This window comes from Heliconius melpomene, chromosome 19 (genome assembly GCF_056956725.1).
Source record: "Heliconius melpomene rosina isolate 202511_hmr_F chromosome 19, ASM5695672v1, whole genome shotgun sequence".
In the NCBI taxonomy this organism is placed as follows: Eukaryota; Metazoa; Arthropoda; class Insecta; order Lepidoptera; family Nymphalidae; genus Heliconius; species Heliconius melpomene.
The window spans coordinates 12,081,959-12,103,246 of NC_140407.1; the positions used below are offsets into that span (position 1 = coordinate 12,081,959).

The 21,288-nt window shown below is 33.4% G+C and overlaps 1 protein-coding gene across 1 annotated transcript in view; it reads right to left on the minus strand.

Annotated features, from left to right (window-relative positions):
* Positions 1-4,298: 4,298 nt before the first annotated feature.
* Positions 4,299-21,288, minus strand: part of kek3 (leucine-rich repeat, immunoglobulin-like domain-containing kekkon 3 protein) — a 34,659-nt gene continuing 17,669 nt past the window's right edge. The window contains exons 2-4 of the mRNA XM_085203231.1: positions 7,634-7,683; positions 5,549-7,136; positions 4,299-5,262 (exon numbers count right to left, since the gene is read on the minus strand). Coding sequence (XP_085059357.1) covers positions 4,416-5,262; positions 5,549-7,062 — 2,361 coding nt within the window. The 5' untranslated portion in view covers positions 7,063-7,136; positions 7,634-7,683 and the 3' untranslated portion in view covers positions 4,299-4,415. The remainder of the gene's footprint in view (positions 5,263-5,548; positions 7,137-7,633; positions 7,684-21,288) is intronic.

Consider the following 21,288-nt stretch of genomic DNA (forward strand, 5'->3'; position numbering starts at 1 on the left):
CGACTACAAAGTAACTGAGTTACTTAAAAGGTGTTCCAGCAAAGTCACTTAGAAGCCAGTTAAAAGTGAGCCTTGAGACGCTTTTTACTTGATTAGAACTAAAGTAAGAGCCTTATAGGTCAAAAGCCTTGTCTTACCAGCGCCGAGTTTTCTAGGAGCAGAACTGAACTGTATACTCGTACACTGGTACGTATACCTCACTACCTCCTAGCTCGTACATCCTGCAGCTTAGCAAAACTAGAGCTCTATTGAACAATACAGTCTAGTTTATCCGGATCGAGCTTTGACATTACAGTTTAAGTACTAACTTCGACTTCGTAAATTCTTCCTGTCTTAAAGATCATAAAAATAAAAATTATATATTTATTTCATATGTATAAATACTTGCTGTGAAGTGTTAGTTAAATTTATTTGCACTTTGCATCTCAAACTAGCGAGATATACTTTAGTATATCGGTACATTCCACCGATCGATATGGTATTAGAATGAATTTATAGTGTATTTTTATTATTTATTATTGTTGTTATTTACTTGTTACATAATGCGAATGAAGATAAACAACAGCGCAACATACGGAGTAGATAAGCAATATAAAATAGCACAATACAATTTTATGACAACAATCTGGAAGCCATTTTGAAGAAACTCAAAACATGAAGGAATGAAATCCTCTCAGAGTGCTCTCGTTTTATAAATTATTTATATAAATGCATTTTGTTTTCGGAAAACAAGTAAAGACATTTTATTGCTTTTCAAAATTTACCTAATGAATGAATACATCATAAAGAGTTAATATTGATTTATTTGGTGAATATAATTTAAAAGGGTAATTTCATACATAAGTGTAAATCTAATCCAAAGCCAGTCGTGGGGGCACAAGTGTGTAACTCTAAGCGTTACAGGTTCTGGGATCGATTCCCACTTTAGGAAATGAAATATTTAATATTTTTATTTCCTCGCTGTAGCAACGGACTTTAAAATTTCGGCGTAAAATGGGGAACGGAGTGCCTTAACACTTGGTTCCCTCTGCCTCCACTATTATGTGCGAGATACAGCGAGAAGTTTAAAAAAATGAAAATAGGTATATACAAAGTAATAAATACAGCGAAACAATAACCTTGGACTAAATTGAAATTAAACGAATGAATGAACGATATCCGGTGGCGAATGAAATAGAACGGATGTTTCATTCGCATTTATTTCCAAATGAATCACAAGTTGCCACCGCACTGACAGAATATGCGTTAATCGTATTGCAGTTAGCTCGCGTCGCATCCAGCACGAGCCAACACCAAATAAATCCTGTTAAAAGCTGTTTGGACATACACAAAGCTTTCGCATCGTAATTTCAGCTGGTGAATATTAAAAATAGAATGAACTACTATTATTTAATTGCACTTTTTTTAAGTAACTAACATCTCAGCCTGGTTTCATTTGATAATTAACACAACTTTTATGGTTTATAAATAAACCAGTCAAGTGCGAGTCGGATTCTATATTTATTTCAGGATTGTAAGTCTACGGGAGGTACAATTTATAAAAGTAGACAGACCTAAGTTTGCGGGCGTATGAATTTAAGTACAATTGGAATACAAAATTGAAAAATCCTCACTTCTTGCCAAATCTCAGAATTCCACGGGAAGTAAAGGTTTTGATTACGAAAATATGAAAACGATGCATAAACTCGCTGCTCGTATATTGTGACTGCGTTGAAATAGAAGCTAATTTTTTTTGTACTGCTAGGAAATCTGGAAATTTGGTATTAATTTCAGTTTAATATCTCCACGCGATCTTGAGATAAAATATTACATTAATATTGTAAAATATATATAGTTTATAACATAATATAAACACTGTATATTTAAAATATGTTATATTTATTTTACATAATTACGATTGAAATTCTGTTGTCCAGATCTGTGTCTTCATATATTACCTCACATAATCTATCTGTTCGAATAACATAACTCGTAATGTTATTTCAATAAACTCAAACTTATTTAATTCAGCTGTAAATATATTTCATAAGAGTTCCTAAATAGATAATATCTAAATTGGCTTAAGCATGTTGCAGTTGTATAAATGTATGTATTTTATGAAGTAAATTCCTAAAATAAACGGGTAAGATAAATGTATATTCTGGTATAAAATAAGCTGACTAAAATGCATCGCATACATTTCCTAGCATACATTAAAAAGTAATTAGAATAGAAGCTCCGGGTTGCCCGCAAAGTACCAACATGGCGCAGAAAAAGGAACGGAGACGACACGACATCGACAACGCGCCGACAACGACTTTGAAATTTACAGCCATAATAAAAGTATCGCTTTTATTGTCGAGCACACAATTCGTTCGGACAGCTGTAATTGCGAACTCTTGCCTGTCTATTGGATCGCCAATTTAACTCGCACTATTTTAACATTCGATTTTTTTTAAATAAAATTGAAGTTTAGCGGTTTTTTTAATATATTCCATTTATAATATGTTATATAAATACTTACTTTTTCCAGTTTCTCGCTGACGCCGCACACAACAGGGTAGGCAGAGGGAACCTAGTGTTAAGACACTCCGTTCCACATTTTTCGCTGAATTTGTGGAACGAATTGCATGTTGAATGGTGAAACTCAATTGCATCAACATCAGAGCGAAGAAATGAAAATATTAAATATTTCAATTCCTCGAGTGGGAATCGATGTGTTGCGTTTACAGTACAGTATATGTAAGTATTATGTAATATTATTTGCTGATATCAATCACCAAGAGTGAAATGATGAATATCATGACGACGACATATTAATGAGTGACGTAAATACATCAGTTTCTTTTAAAAATAATCATTGAAATTTCAGTTATTACTTAGGTTTCAATAATTTTGATAGGATTACATTTATTTTCCAATTAGCAAAATATTTTGAAAACGTTGATATTAAAATATTGTAATATTTTAATGCATCATTCAAATCTTATTTTAAAATTTTTCCAAGACGTATTTTATTGAAAAGAAAAATCATAACTGATTCGCAAAGTCTAAGCAGTAAATGGAACAAAGTATCTTCCTATCAATGTTTCAGGTAAAACAGAAGTCGGTTCAGCAGAGACGACCTCTTGAATAACAAGTTTCTGTTTCATTTGAATAAAAATGTGAAGGGGATCGTTATTTTCAATAAAAATTTTCGACTTTGTACTGTTCCGACTGCAAATCACTAATTGGGTAAAAATTTGTACCGATTTTTCGTTAAATGTCTTTTATTGATTTCCCTTTTATTTAAATGGTTTCTTTTAGTTTCCTAGATTTATTTTCTTTGAAAATAATTAAACATAAAATTACTATTTACCAACAAGAGCCGCTACCGCAGTAATATTAAGTTTTATAGTAACTCCGCTTAAAAGTTAGATGGTTTTGGCAGCGTAAAATAGGTTTTAGTATCTACAATGAGGGCTTTTGAAACTTAAATCTAATAAAGGAACTACATAAATCGTTTATATTTGGTATTTTCTTTATTAGTTTATTTATTTAAAAAATACGATTCAATTGTATAAGGAATATTTTATTTTGTGCCAAATGAATGCTTAAAACTGAATGCTTGACTTAATTTTTATTTTTTAACTTAAATTTTACACTATGAAAACTATACATATGTATATACTTAGTCTGGCCATAAATACTGTTACAATTAAATATAAATTAAATATTACTTTTGAATTTAGAATCTGTCATTTTTATACATTTATTTATTGTGTTTTCTTGTTTTCGCGCCAATATGTTGTAAAATATTTTTTGATATTAAAATAGATTGGGATGATAATTGGGGTGAAAATTTTACAGTCACACTTTGTGCCTCTGCGCTACGACTGGCCTCAATATAGGTTTTGTATATACAGATTTTTAACCGACTTCAGAAAAAGAGAAGGTTCTATATTCGACAACAATTAGTATTTTTTTATTTACTTTCGTCGATTTCTCCGTCATTTATGATTTTATTTTTTATTTGAAAGAGCTTACTTCCCAATTCCTATTGCAACGCACTGCACATGCAATTCAAGATCTGATGATAGAATTTAAAGCAGCTCCAGGTGACTCCAAAAATAATGGATTTTAAATTGTAAGTAGGTACATACCGTAAGCATCAATAATAATCATTTATTATTTATCAAGTTCTATGAAGTACAGTAATTAAAATATTATTTTTTAACTTCTTAGCTTGTGCATATAAGTATAGTTTTAAATCTGAGATTGTTTATTTTAATTTATTTTTTGAGAATAGAAACAAACAGCGTAAAATAAAAACGACAAGCTTAGATTCAAAATTTATTTCAACTTGAAAAGAATGACACTATTTATCACTTTGCTTACAAACAATTTAATTGCTTATTATTAACATCAGTTCAAATATCTATATTTACAAATGGATATTAGTTACGATATAGTAGTGTGGTCAGCCATTCTGGCCTTGACCCTTGGGACCTATACTCCGGAGGACTTAGAGCCAATGGGGATGCTGCATCTGCCAAAGCTACAGATGATGACGTTTCTGTGACAGCTATACTAGGCTTCCCTTTGAGTATAGCTCTTAAATCTTCGTTTTCTACAGCTCTTGTTCTTTGTAGATTTTCCCTAGTTTCTTTCATTCTTGAAAGTTGTTCCCTTAGAGTTCTGTATTCTTCTAAAAACTTTTCTAATTGTGAAGCTCGAAAATCAAAATCATCAAATGGCTGACCTGTACGTGAATAATCTCTGAGACCAGATAAATCTAGGAGTGGAGTAGCGGACGGAACGGACGATTGCTCCCTAGACGGTGATGCCGGTAAACTGGGATTGCGACGCATACGGTTTCCACTTGCGGAGAGATCCAAGAAACTATTAGATCGACGTCCACTTGCTCTGTGTCTGCTTTTGTCATAGCTTCTGTCAAGAAATGTAATTGAATCGCCCCCTGCACTATTTCTACGACTACTTAAAAGTGGGCTTCGACTGTCACCATCTTTTCTTCTTGGAATCGTATAAAAATAATACGGATCATGTTTCACATCGTTTCGAAAATACGAAGCAGTGCCTAAAGCACTCATCTCTATCAAATCAGGATAATTCTTTTCACTGTCACTGCCAGATAAATCATTATCCAGACGATCTCGTTGCCGAGGTCTACTACATGACCGAGAATTATTATTATAACGATTATTCTCCGATAGAATCTCCGCATGACCGCTTAATATTCCAGCTGATTTTGAACTCTGCATTGATTCGGGCGTCGCGTCGGTTCTGCAAGAAGAAATATATAAGTTAAAAAGGAAAAACTATGAAAAAAATTAAATGTTTATATATTTCATAAAGCATATTTTTTTAAAAGGGATATTAAAATATTCTTTTTTACATTTGCTATTTTCCATTTCATATTTCTTCTTTCTTTTTAGTTTGAACTAAGAATATACAACTAATACTAGACACTATATACATATACTTTTGGATATGAGTGCTATCTATAATAAAAAATAAAACGCTTATATAAGTAATACAGTAAGTACAGCAGTACAATTTATACTATTACCTTATGTTATATTCACTTAGTCGTGGTATGTGTAAATCTTGTATATGTTCCCCTTTTCTTGATGTTGATTCTATATCATGTCGTCGCCATCTTGTTTCAAGAGGAGGCGTGGAGGGATCCCTTCTGTCTCTTATTTCTTCTCTTCCATAAGTATTATTTTCCTCTTCGGGATCATGCGAAGGAACATTTCTATAATCGCCTCTTTTCCTATTTATATCAGACAAAGCAACACGTGAGACTTCTGCATTTGTTTTTAAATTTGCCTCAATTTTTTCATAATTATCATGATGGTTGGTGGTAACTATTTGTTCGTTCCACCTATCAACTTGCCTCTTTTTACGAGTTTCATATGCACATAAACCTATTAAACAAGAACTAAGCACAATTACGGCAGAAACTGCCATCCCTGCCATGAGAGCTTTGCCACCAAAACCTTTACTATGAGGTTTCTTTTCAATAGTTAAACTTAGAACTACTTCGGCTTTCCCAGCTCTATTTTCTGCATTACATGTGTACAACCCTGAATCTTGAATATCTGCTGACCTTATGGTTAAATTGCTCATTTGTCCTTCACTTCGCAATGTAAAGCTTCGTCCTGTATTGAAATTAGATGTCATAGTTGTGTTTCCCAAAAGACGCCCTGCTTTTACCCATCGTACTCTAGGAGCTGGAACACCATTTACCCTGCAGACCAACGTTACTTCTTCTCCTTCGAGTCCCTTAAAATTATTTGAGGACCCCGTTACTTCCGGAAGACATGCAAAATCTTCTAAATCTAGTCGATCCCATGACTGTGTCAATAACCGTGGTGGTAGTGCGCAATCAGGTACAACTGTAGCTGGGACATTTTTTCTTATCATCCAATCTCGCAGGGGTCTAAGTTCACAGTTGCAATTCCACGGATTACTCGCAAGTTCTAATCCTTTTAAAGATCGTAATGGTGCTAACACTGCCACATGTAAAACTTGAAGTTTGTTTTTACTAAGCTCCAAATATTCTAGTGTCCCCTCTAAACCTTTAAAGCCTCTTGGTTCGATTTCCAAAATTTTACACGAGCTTAGTGTTAACCGAACTAAATGTGGCAGGGCTGAAAAAGCTTCGTCTTTGATTTTTGTTATAGGGTTACCACCAAGGCGTAGTTCTCGTAACTCAGGTATGGAATCAAATGCATGTGATGGTATCGATTCAAGGCGATTCCGAGAGAGATCTAATTCGACGAGATTTACAAGTGCTCGAAATGCATATGGTCGGATGACTTTCAAATTACAAGATGGAATGTAAAGACGTTGAAGGTTTAATAGTCCCGCTAATGAAAATGCATCATCACGCAGAGTCGTTAGGCGATTTTCAGCCAAATCTAGTAGTTGAGTAGTAGGATCTAGCCGGGGAGGAACAACGCTGAGACCAGCTCTAGCACATACGGCAGATTCTTTTCCGCTTCGCCACTTGCACTCGCAGTGACGGGGACATTCAGCGGAGACGGCTACCGCCAGCGCAAGCATTAGCAGCCACATGCCACGCGCCTGATCAACCTGCGCCACACCTGCCGTCTTCACCACCGCACGTCATTCCATATGTAGCCACGTCCCTGTGAAAAGAAAAAAATGTTGATTGTGTCATTCATTTGTAATGTCCATTTTAACAGTAAAATAATACTGTAATTACATTTAAAGCTCACTTTGTAACTCAATGTGTCGCCCCTACATATATTTTGCTTTAATATTGATTGATATTGAGAGACAATAGTCTCTCATAATTCTGGTGATAATATATTATAGCAACTTAGGTAAAGTTGGTCAACATGATAAGCACTTTTTGTTGACATAAAAAAAGTTAAACATATGAATATTTTCACTCGACATTATACAACGGAATTCTGATGTGGAACCCCAGCAGCTGAGTTAGACCTAGAAGTTTACATTTAAGATCTAGACGTCTACGACTATATTGTGATTATCGTATATCGTATTACAAAAGAACTGAATAATTTCGATGCTCTAGATGAAGGAACTGTCTTTAATCACAGATCTCAAAATTCAAATTGTAAAGTTTAATTAATGATAATAACTATTGCTGCTGACTCACCTCAAATGTTCATCGTCGTTGATTTATGTGAACGCATCGTTACGCTTTATCTGTAACCAAATGAAATATTATTATATTAATTTACTATTTTCTGAAACACCAGCCAGCAGTCCTGGCTCTCTCTCTCCCTCTCTCTCTAGTTAGTGTGGACCAGCACAAACAATTGGAAGTGGTTAACGTCACATTGGTTTTATAGACAACCTCGCCTTAGATGAGGGTTTAAAATTCTAATAAGCGATATTTATATTTTATAATATCTATACTTATAAAAAAAATCGTAATTGACGTCTGTACATTGACGATTTATCAGGAAACTATTATTGTCTGTTTGTATGTGCCTTTGTTCACCCTAATCTCAAAAATGGTTTAAGCTTACAATTTTAAAGGCAGTTTCTCTTATTGGTTCTTGGCAAAATTCTTATAACATTTAGTGTTTGTTCTATTATAATTGGTTCATAAATAAAAAAGTTGTATCAATTTAAAGAATTTTCTCCGCTGCTTCTTGCTAAAAGTATTATTTTATACAACATTGGCAAAATCTTTAGTTCTCGATGTTCTGTTGTTTAATATTGTTTGTAAAACTACTTCCAATTGAAAACACTAAGATTTCAAGATATAGGATTTTTTTCATTTTCATTAGAGAGTAATGTAAATTTCCATCACATATAAAGAAACAATCATATAAGATAGTTTTGAAGGATTAAAATGATATATTTTCTTTTGCTTGTAATTATCTACGCTTACATATAAATAAAATTGAAAGGTTTGTCTGTGATTTCAAAATAACCATGTGTACTACTTGTACTACTTGTACATGCACTTGAACTTACTACACTTACTTATTTACATGATTATCTGAACTGTTATTATGGAACTAATAATAAGAGGAGGTTACGGAGCTTATAGGCTATTTTTTATCCCAAAATTCTCGCAGGGTCAGAATAGACCTGGGAAAAATTACGTTTGCCCTGCACGCATACTTATAGCCTGCCTAAGTAGACGTGAAATAATTAATCATAAATTATCATATTAAAATCATTGATATTTTATATTTAAAAGGACGACGCCGCACAGGAGATGCTAGTCTAACTGAACGTACAGAGGTCAAAGGTTATCAGTTTGGTATAAATATGTTTTGACCAGCCGGTCAACAATAAGATAATACAGTATGTATTAGGTTTTTCGTGGAACTTCTAGTAGGTATGTAATTCCCAATTATTAATGTAAAAATTATGTTATAAACAATTTGTTAAAAAACGGTAATCTTTAAAAATATATATAAATGCTACATATATTTTATAATCATGATCTAAAAAATATGAAACTAGAAATTATTCTCTATGTTATTCCCACCTCTTTCTTTAAATTATCAACAAAGTAACTAATTGATGATTATTTTTGGTTGGTTATTTTTGGTTGCCGCGAATAAATAAATACATATTTCAAACAATTATTGATAAATAACCCTATTTCCTAGTATATGCAAGTAATTATCAAAGGAATTTGTGTAAGGATTTGGAAGATAACTTTTGGGTTTCCATTTTAATGGCCACATTCGCGTGTGAGTGAGGAATAAGTAAGGGTCATTCTGCTTGTATGTATTTGTAAGTTCATCACGCAATCGCGTGTTTGCGGTACCCAGTCACATGTTTCAACTGAACCATGAAACTTGGTAAAAGCATCAGCTAATCCAATATTCGTAAGAAAATTAAATATTACTTAAAAACCCTTTTTGAAAACATGCTTGTGCTTGTGGTCCACGACTGGTCTCTGACTTATTTTTATGAAAGGAATTTCTGTTAAAAGGTTACGCTATAATGGTGGTGTGATAGCGCAATATACGAAATGATTTTTTTTATTATTCTTACATTTTATTCATACATAAGTATTGATATATATTATTTATTATTTGAAATTAATGTTTCTTTTTAATTGTTTTAATAATGTTCTCAGTTTTCCATTTTATTATCTATTTCTTTTCACATAGTAATATTTAACGATATACAAATTGCAATTCAAAGAAGTGAGTTATTATAATTGCCACTTTGTACTGAGGACGTCAAAGACTGCAAATATGTAGTTGATTGCACATTTAAATCACAAACAGCACGTAATTAAAAATAACTGTCATACAACATCTTTTCTTTTCTTTTAGCTTCCCTGGGACTGGAACCTGGGACCCTAATGTTAAGACACTCTATTCCCATTTTCGTTTCCAACTTTCCAGTGAATTCTGGATGCATTGCGTGTTAAGTGGCGGAACTCAGCGTCGCGCTTTGCCTCGTTACCAGAGCGAGAATACAAAAATATTAAAAAAACTAGTGGACCCCGACGCGGCTACGCCTGCTTAAATTATAAGAATATTTATTAAATATATTATTTTCAGTTTTCAATAGAATTAGTAAGAAAATATAAGCTTAAATAATCAAAAAGGGTAATAAGTAGAGACATATTATTAGAAAAACAAATATCAGAGAAATTGAAAACCAACTTAAGAAGTAAAAGTGACTAAAAGATATTCTTAATATTAGAAAAAGTATCTAGAACCCGTAACTAAAAACCACCTAAAAGAATATTTTTTGCCAGCAATATCAAATAAAATAAGAAGAGAACCAAATTGTATTTTAAATTAATTATAAACAGCAAATAAAGTTCGAAAATGTATGAAAATTTATAAAACCATCAACGTTATTTGACCGTTCGCGTCGGTCATACTATGCCGCCCGTAGGCTAGGTCATTTCGAATCAGTGACATCTCCTTAATTATTTATTAGAATGTTATACAGTAAACTTACACATTAGAAACATTAGAAAGTACTTTAAAATATATTAGTATATATGTGTAATGTAATGTTATATAGCCTATAGCACTTCTGAAGAATGCAGCTTTCATACAAAACAAAAACAAAGTAAATCGATCCAGTAGATCCAGAGATCTTAGCGTTCAAACAAACAAACAAACAAACAAACTCTTCCGCTTTATTATATTAGTATAGATAGAAGTGTATCAGGAATCAAACCGACAACCTTTTGCTTTTGCTTCTGCCCCACTTCTGGCCTCATCTTAAACATTTTTTTCTTACTGTTACACATTTTTTAATTCTTAACAATTACCAAAGCTTAAATGATAATCTACGAACTTTCATATAAGAAAAGAAAAATATATATATAAGGCTTAGCGCGCACTGGTAACTTTTGTCACGGTGACAATAATTTTTTTGTCACTGACATGTCACCATACTTTTCGCCACTGCGCGCACTTGCGATGACAGTGACGAAATTTTTTACATTTGATAAAATGGATCTCGAAGAGATGGTTGTCTGTGCACTTATATTAAGAAATAGAAAAAAAAGCAAACGTAGAAAATATTGGCTTTCAACTTTTCATTTGTCTTAGAGCAATGGCCTCAACTCAATTTCGTCAATCTGTATTGTCATTGTCTATTTCATCTTCATGAAAACACACGTTTTGCCTTGGTGATGAACTTGACGCCATTCTTGAAATAAAAATTCGGTGCTGCAATGCAACACGCTGCTGTTTCATGTTTATGCGGAAGACGACTAGTCTGGAAACTGCAAGGGGGAGGTGACATTTAGTTGCTAATGCGCGCACGGGCATACAAATCTATGGACGCGGTGACAGTTGCGTCACCGGCGTGTTGCCGTCCTCCGCGGACAAAAAGTCACCCAATTGTCACGTATCCAAATGCGCGCACCTTCATTAAGTGTAATGTACACGGTGACAGTGACGCAACAGTCACGGTGACAAAAATCACTAGTGCGCGCTATACCTAAATCTCCTTTTTATAAACATAAAACGAAAGGTAAGATACCTTTCGTCATTTATGCCTTATAGCCTTCTATAGAAGTTTAATGTTGGTAACCCAAGATAGTTTTTATGTGTTTACTTTATGAATGTGAGCTTTAAGTATGGAAGCATTTCAATTGCGTCAGAGGTCTTTTTATGTGACGGCAAAAAACGATGTTTTTATTACCGAAAAACGTGCCTTTATATATTTGTATAAAAACTTATTATATATTAGTTCAATAACAATAATAATTGTTTTAATTCAAGTAATCCAAATATTTTTAACACTCTTATTAGCTTCGGTCGTATGTATGTACGTAACGGAGCTATTGAACGTGAAAGAATTTGAAGGGTCGGATTAATTTTCAATTTTGCATGCCTCTCAAGGACCGATGACAATGCAATAATAAAAAAGGGTCATCGTCAAAAAAATGGGTCAAGTACGAGTTGGACTCACCCACCGATGGTTCCGCACCTATTTCCAGATTGTAATAAAATTTCATTCCAATATCAAATAAATCCTTACAAAATTTGTATTTTGTAAGCTATAACGTACCAACAAAATTGTGTTTATTCTCAAAACATATTAAAAAATACTTCGTTCAATCACTTCTGATGTTTTTGAAACGATAATACTGTTTGAACCAAACATCATTACTGTGGACGTGGTCGTATCGCTTTGGCAACTATTCGTATTCATTGATCCATTTTAACGGACGTAAAGCATTAACGGATGAGATTGTGGAGTTCAATTTTGCGCGTATTATCATTCTATCATAATATTACGTGGAATTCTACACTGAGGAAAAAAAATCAGCAGAAAGAACCTAGTGTTAAGACACTCCGTTCCCCACTTTCCACCGAAATTTGGTGGTAGAATTAATAAATCAAACTATAATTTTAAATAAATATTTAATTACATCGAATGGGAATCGAACCCACAACTAGTCCGGTTTACAGTCATACTTTATGGCCCTGCGTCACGACTGGCCTCAGGAGATGGTTAAAATTATAATCTTCGTCATACAAAATACACTAATTTCATATTTTCTACAATCAGTTGTTTCTTAAGTAAATGCAATTAAGTTTGTATACTTCCTACAGATCCTTTTCTTTTCGAGTCTTATAAAATTATTAAAGGAAATCTTCACAAAGTATAAAATAAAGCTGCTTGCCACGAAAGTATGCTACAACTTTCAAGATACGCAGCAAATTTTAATGCGGTCTTTCACAAACAGACAGAGCTACAAAAAGTAGGCATATAGCATAAGTAATATATATTATTGTAAGACAAGCGGGTGAAGCAACTCTGGATCAAACAAAACTCAAGATCTGGTCTATAGAAGAGTAAATAGAAGAGGTTTTATAAAAACTCGTATATTATGTACATAGTCGAGGCCATTCGTGGAATGACTCTATCACGCGACAGGTTTTGGGTTCGATTGGGAGACATTGCAAGTGGAGAGTGAGTTGCGCAAATATTGATTTTGTTATTATACACGGAAATGCTGCAATTACAGTAGAAGCTATATTTTTATCAAAAATAACAATTGGCAAAGTGCGAGTTGCGGACTCACCTACTGAGGGTTCCGTACCAATTTGAGAATTGTAGGTCAATTTGAAGTACAATTATAAAAGTATGCACTCATTTAGTTTAAAGTATAGAATTAACTATAAACATAAATTTGTAATTTTTTTTTAGTAACAAATATAAATTTTAATTATTTGAATATTCCTTTAATAAGTGAAAACTCGCAAAAGACCATGCAAAGTGGTGTACGTTGAGTAGGAAGGCAGACCCTGGCAATAGCCGGGATTAATGCCAGGAAGAAGAAGACTATAAGTGAAAACTTACCAAATTTCATAACTGTAGGTACACCGTAAGGACCCTAGGATTTGCTTCCTCAGGAAATTTCATACAAGTGCAGCAAAAATTATGCATAAACGCATATTTGTTTCGATTGTGTTGACGTAGAAGAAGATTGTTTTTCTATGCTCCAAAGGAACTATAGATCTGGATATTTATTATTAAATACAACCTGAAATGTCCACGCGATATTGAGATTAATGGTCTCGACAGATGGACAGACATATAGAAGAACTATAAGGGTTTCTTGTATTTATTTATTTAATAGGTACAGTACCTACGAGTATATAGTAAATATCGAAAGTATAAAGTCAACATTATTAAATTTATATAAAATAGTATATAAATTAAGTGAAATTACGAATAAATATTTCTTGCTTAGACCCTCCGACTGATGGTATTAAGAACGAGAACCATTAAGTTTCTTTCTTCGTAATCAGCTAATTGCAGTTATTCGTAGATGTCGCATTTACGCAACTTGTATGTGTACACATATGGCAAGCGTACAAACTTATTTGGACATATTAAAAAGGTAGAGCCGTTTGAACGAATGCTAGCTACAATCTATCAAAAAGCATTTTAACAAATAGGTTATAATATAAACCCTTTTCACAGAGACAGACAGACGGACAACATTAACGTTGTCACCATTTAGTAGTTAACCATACCTATATATTGCTCATTTTCAACATCACGTAATTGCTTCGTGATGAAATGGCGACGGTCGTCAAGGAAATGGGGGCAGAGTATTCGAATGCTGATGTCACAGTGTTTTACATCTGTATTTGATTGCTGGCGTATTGCGGCCTACGAATATCTGGGGTAAGATTTTATAAAATAATGACGATAATTATAATACGTACGAGTATATACGTAGTAGGTATATGAGGGTAACGTGTATTCATTAGGGTATCTTGTTTTAGCTTTGCAACTAGATCTCTAATATAGCAAAAAGATTTTTTTCAGAGTAGGCAAAAGTATATTTTTTATAGCTCACGGTGTAATCTGCACACAGCAGGAGGGAACCTAGTGTTAAGACACTCCGTTTCCCATTTTGCGCCGAATTCTGGAGGCTTTGAGTGTTGAGTGTCGTAACTAAACGCTGCGCTTTGCCTTGACACCAAAGCGAAGAAATTAAAATAATAAATATTTCAATTCGTCGCGTGAGAATCGAACCCACAACCTGTCATGTATACACTTGTGCCCCTGCGCCACGATAGGCCTAGAATTAAAAAAGATTTACATATAAATACTCTGTTCTCCACTTAGAATTAGGAACACTGCGAGTTGAGAGGTGTAACTAAACGCCGCACTTTGTACTGCCAGACCGAAATTATTAATTGCTCCGTATAGGGAACCGTCAAACCCACATATAGTGTGTTTACAGTCTGATTCTGACCCACTGAGCCATTTACTATATTGGTAAAATTTATATAAAAGGAAATAAAGACTTGTACAATATAAATACAAAATGTAAATGCCACTAAGGAAATAGTTGAAACTCTACTACTTCATATTAAAGATTGTAAGATGTACTGTTCTCAAGTTCTAAAGCCTTACAGCTAAAGCAACTTTAACTTACGCATTTATTTTATTTACTTTTATTTTAACACACACAAAAACAGATGTCATCTTGTATATATATTGCGAATGAAAAGAAAAGAAAGATTCATTCTATTATGTCTGGAAGAAGCTTACAATGGATCTGTCTTTTATACAAAAAGACAAAACAAATGTTGAATGCTATGCTATGAGGCGTAACAAGGAATTCACTACAAATTCTATTGAAGGAATTGAAATTTCTTCGTGTATTTTATATTATTATCAGCAAATTCAAAATGTTATGAATCTAATGATATATATTTTCTTTTTATTATAGGTAACCCAATTGATGACAATGACTGTGTTGTCGTTTCAACAAAAACTGAATATTTCGATGTAGCGGGAACACGCGGCGTTGAGCTCTGCCACTCAACACGCAATGCCTCCAGAATTTGGCCGAAAGTGGGGAACGGAGTGTCTTAACACTAGGCTCCCTCTGCCTACCCCGGTGTGGGCGGGATACAGCGTGAAGCTGATTAAAAGAATGTTGTTTGACAAATTTGCTATATATATATATATTGATATTTATTGATTTGGATGAAAGTTTACTTTTCTATATAGATGTTTTTAAAATAAAACATAATTAGAAAAAGAAATTAATGCATATTAGTAAATTAGTAATTTTGTAGTTCAAACGGGCGAAGCTGCTAGCGGGTCGCTAGTTTTTAATAAAATATTTAAAATTTGTAATGATCAAAAACTAGAATCTCAAATAACTTGTGTTGTGTGTAGTAATTTGTTCGAATTGAATTAAAATTTTAAATTTATCCCTGATTTAAACTTTAAGTAAAATTATACGTAATTCGCTCTTCATCTATAAATTATGCGCCGGGGACCTCTCGTAAATGATGAGACCGTAGGGAATACAGTGGTTAAACTTTTAGTTCACGTATCATATTAAGAAATTATTTTTAAATTTAGACCTCAAATTCTTTGTCTTTAATTTAAAATGTAATGAATCAGCAATCGATTATAAAACAAAAAATAAAAATAAAATAATTTGACATTAATTTCATGAAATGATGATAGTTATTAAAATAATGAATTAATAATAGGGTAAAAGCGTGTGACTGTAAACACGATGGTTGTGGACTCACTTCCAACACACGGGAATAAAGTATTATTTATTCATATTTTCATTTCCTTGCTCTGGTAACAAGGAAAAGCGCGGCGTTGACTTACACCACGTAAGGGGAACGGAGTGTGCGAACATTAGGTTTCCTCTGCCTACCCTGCAGCTATAGGCTGGACACGGTGTGAATCCGAATGAAAGCCTAGCTCTGGTAATTTATTAACAATAAATTTTAATTATAGCGATGATATGAAAATAATAAATAATTAATTTTCACGAGTGTGAATCGAACCTGCAACCGTCGCTTTTACAGTCAAACGATGTTAATGAGAAACATTCAACACAAATTGCTGAAGAGAGTTTATTATGATAGAAAGATAAAACGTTACCATTGAAATGTCAAAAACCGAAATCACTTTTGAATTAAGTTTTTGACTAAAATTTTTATGATAAAATATACTTTGAAAAATTAAAAACAATTTGGTAGACAAGCTATATTAGTATTAGGCGTTGCCTCTTATCTGTGGAGAAAAATGTAAATGAGAGCTGGGTTAGACCATTAGGGAGTCGGATTCAATTTGTTTAAACTCGCATAAATTACCGTTTTAACCAAAACCACGTGAAAATAAATTTAAACATTGTTAATTAAAAAATATTAATATATGCAACGGTAAATGTAGTTTTAGCACATTTTTTGCCAGCGAAAAATAAACGAAGTGATTTATACTGCTAAAGCCAAAGTCGTACAAGCCCCCAAATGTTGACCGAATGCTTACTATTTATTTCTATACTAACAACTTTCTCATCGCTGAAGTTGAACAGCGAACTACGAAGTTATGGGTTCGTATTCTAACGATACAAGTTATTACAGACAGCTGTCAATAATGACAAAATTTATTAAATAAAAAAAGGGTCATCGTCAAAAAAATGGGTCAAGTACGAGTTGGACTCACCCACCGATGGTTCCGCACCTATTTCCAGATTGTAATAAAATTTCATTCCAATATCAAATAAATCCTTACAAAATTTGTATTTTGTAAGCTATAACGTACCAACAAAATTGTGTTTATTCTCAAAACATATTAAAAAATACTTCGTTCAATCACTTCTGATGTTTTTGAAACGATAATACTGTTTGAACCAAACATCATTACTGTGGACGTGGTCGTATCGCTTTGGCAACTATTCGTATTCATTGATCCATTTTAACGGACGTAAAGCATTAACGGATGAGATTGTGGAGTTCAATTTTGCGCGTATTATCATTCTATCATAATATTACGTGGAATTCTACACTGAGGAAAAAAAATCAGCAGAAAGAACCTAGTGTTAAGACACTCCGTTCCCCACTTTCCACCGAAATTTGGTGGTAGAATTAATAAATCAAACTATAATTTTAAATAAATATTTAATTACATCGAATGGGAATCGAACCCACAACTAGTCCGGTTTACAGTCATACTTTATGGCCCTGCGTCACGACTGGCCTCAGGAGATGGTTAAAATTATAATCTTCGTCATACAAAATACACTAATTTCATATTTTCTACAATCAGTTGTTTCTTAAGTAAATGCAATTAAGTTTGTATACTTCCTACAGATCCTTTTCTTTTCGAGTCTTATAAAATTATTAAAGGAAATCTTCACAAAGTATAAAATAAAGCTGCTTGCCACGAAAGTATGCTACAACTTTCAAGATACGCAGCAAATTTTAATGCGGTCTTTCACAAACAGACAGAGCTACAAAAAGTAGGCATATAGCATAAGTAATATATATTATTGTAAGACAAGCGGGTGAAGCAACTCTGGATCAAACAAAACTCAAGATCTGGTCTATAGAAGAGTAAATAGAAGAGGTTTTATAAAAACTCGTATATTATGTACATAGTCGAGGCCATTCGTGGAATGACTCTATCACGCGACAGGTTTTGGGTTCGATTGGGAGACATTGCAAGTGGAGAGTGAGTTGCGCAAATATTGATTTTGTTATTATACACGGAAATGCTGCAATTACAGTAGAAGCTATATTTTTATCAAAAATAACAATTGGCAAAGTGCGAGTTGCGGACTCACCTACTGAGGGTTCCGTACCAATTTGAGAATTGTAGGTCAATTTGAAGTACAATTATAAAAGTATGCACTCATTTAGTTTAAAGTATAGAATTAACTATAAACATAAATTTGTAATTTTTTTTTAGTAACAAATATAAATTTTAATTATTTGAATATTCCTTTAATAAGTGAAAACTCGCAAAAGACCATGCAAAGTGGTGTACGTTGAGTAGGAAGGCAGACCCTGGCAATAGCCGGGATTAATGCCAGGAAGAAGAAGACTATAAGTGAAAACTTACCAAATTTCATAACTGTAGGTACACCGTAAGGACCCTAGGATTTGCTTCCTCAGGAAATTTCATACAAGTGCAGCAAAAATTATGCATAAACGCATATTTGTTTCGATTGTGTTGACGTAGAAGAAGATTGTTTTTCTATGCTCCAAAGGAACTATAGATCTGGATATTTATTATTAAATACAACCTGAAATGTCCACGCGATATTGAGATTAATGGTCTCGACAGATGGACAGACATATAGAAGAACTATAAGGGTTTCTTGTATTTATTTATTTAATAGGTACAGTACCTACGAGTATATAGTAAATATCGAAAGTATAAAGTCAACATTATTAAATTTATATAAAATAGTATATAAATTAAGTGAAATTACGAATAAATATTTCTTGCTTAGACCCTCCGACTGATGGTATTAAGAACGAGAACCATTAAGTTTCTTTCTTCGTAATCAGCTAATTGCAGTTATTCGTAGATGTCGCATTTACGCAACTTGTATGTGTACACATATGGCAAGCGTACAAACTTATTTGGACATATTAAAAAGGTAGAGCCGTTTGAACGAATGCTAGCTACAATCTATCAAAAAGCATTTTAACAAATAGGTTATAATATAAACCCTTTTCACAGAGACAGACAGACGGACAACATTAACGTTGTCACCATTTAGTAGTTAACCATACCTATATATTGCTCATTTTCAACATCACGTAATTGCTTCGTGATGAAATGGCGACGGTCGTCAAGGAAATGGGGGCAGAGTATTCGAATGCTGATGTCACAGTGTTTTACATCTGTATTTGATTGCTGGCGTATTGCGGCCTACGAATATCTGGGGTAAGATTTTATAAAATAATGACGATAATTATAATACGTACGAGTATATACGTAGTAGGTATATGAGGGTAACGTGTATTCATTAGGGTATCTTGTTTTAGCTTTGCAACTAGATCTCTAATATAGCAAAAAGATTTTTTTCAGAGTAGGCAAAAGTATATTTTTTATAGCTCACGGTGTAATCTGCACACAGCAGGAGGGAACCTAGTGTTAAGACACTCCGTTTCCCATTTTGCGCCGAATTCTGGAGGCTTTGAGTGTTGAGTGTCGTAACTAAACGCTGCGCTTTGCCTTGACACCAAAGCGAAGAAATTAAAATAATAAATATTTCAATTCGTCGCGTGAGAATCGAACCCACAACCTGTCATGTATACACTTGTGCCCCTGCGCCACGATAGTCCTAGAATTAAAAAAGATTTACATATAAATACTCTGTTCTCCACTTAGAATTAGGAACACTGCGAGTTGAGAGGTGTAACTAAACGCCGCACTTTGTACTGCCAGACCGAAATTATTAATTGCTCCGTATAGGGAACCGTCAAACCCACATATAGTGTGTTTACAGTCTGATTCTGACCCACTGAGCCATTTACTATATTGGTAAAATTTATATAAAAGGAAATAAAGACTTGTACAATATAAATACAAAATGTAAATGCCACTAAGGAAATAGTTGAAACTCTACTACTTCATATTAAAGATTGTAAGATGTACTGTTCTCAAGTTCTAAAGCCTTACAGCTAAAGCAACTTTAACTTACGCATTTATTTTATTTACTTTTATTTTAACACACACAAAAACAGATGTCATCTTGTATATATATTGCGAATGAAAAGAAAAGAAAGATTCATTCTATTATGTCTGGAAGAAGCTTACAATGGATCTGTCTTTTATACAAAAAGACAAAACAAATGTTGAATGCTATGCTATGAGGCGTAACAAGGAATTCACTACAAATTCTATTGAAGGAATTGAAATTTCTTCGTGTATTTTATATTATTATCAGCAAATTCAAAATGTTATGAATCTAATGATATATATTTTCTTTTTATTATAGGTAACCCAATTGATGACAATGACTGTGTTGTCGTTTCAACAAAAACTGAATATTTCGATGTAGCGGGAACACGCGGCGTTGAGCTCTGCCACTCAACACGCAATGCCTCCAGAATTTGGCCGAAAGTGGGGAACGGAGTGTCTTAACACTAGGCTCCCTCTGCCTACCCCGGTGTGGGCGGGATACAGCGTGAAGCTGATTAAAAGAATGTTGTTTGACAAATTTGCTATATATATATATATTGATATTTATTGATTTGGATGAAAGTTTACTTTTCTATATAGATGTTTTTAAAATAAAACATAATTAGAAAAAGAAATTAATGCATATTAGTAAATTAGTAATTTTGTAGTTCAAACGGGCGAAGCTGCTAGCGGGTCGCTAGTTTTTAATAAAATATTTAAAATTTGTAATGATCAAAAACTAGAATCTCAAATAACTTTGCAGAAATATTTTCTGTTGTGTGTAGTAATTTGTTCGAATTGAATTAAAATTTTAAATTTATCCCTGATTTAAACTTTAAGTAAAATTATACGTAATTCGCTCTTCATCTATAAATTATGCGCCGGGGACCTCTCGTAAATGATGAGACCGTAGGGAATGCGGTGGTTAAACTTTTAGTTCACGTATCATATTAAGAAATTATTTTTAACATTGGACCTCAAATTATCAGTCTTTAATTTAAAATTTAATGAATGTGCAATGAACTATTCTAAAACGGAAAAAAGAAATCTATTTTTCAAAGCTTTGAACATTCATTTCATGAAATGATGAAAGTTATTAAAATAATGAATTAATAACAGGGTAAAAGCGTGTGACTGTATACACGATGGTTGTGGACTCACTTCCAACTCACGGGAATAAAGTATTATTTATTCATATTTTCATTTCCTTGCTCTGTTAACAAAGCAAAGTTCGGGGTTGACTCGTAAGTCAACCAGTAAGTGGCGTACCACGTAAGCAATGCCTCATTCGGCAGAGAGTGGGGAACGGAATGTCTTAACATTCGATTTTCTCTGCCCACCCTGCTGCTATAGGCTGGACACAGCGTGAATCCGAATGAA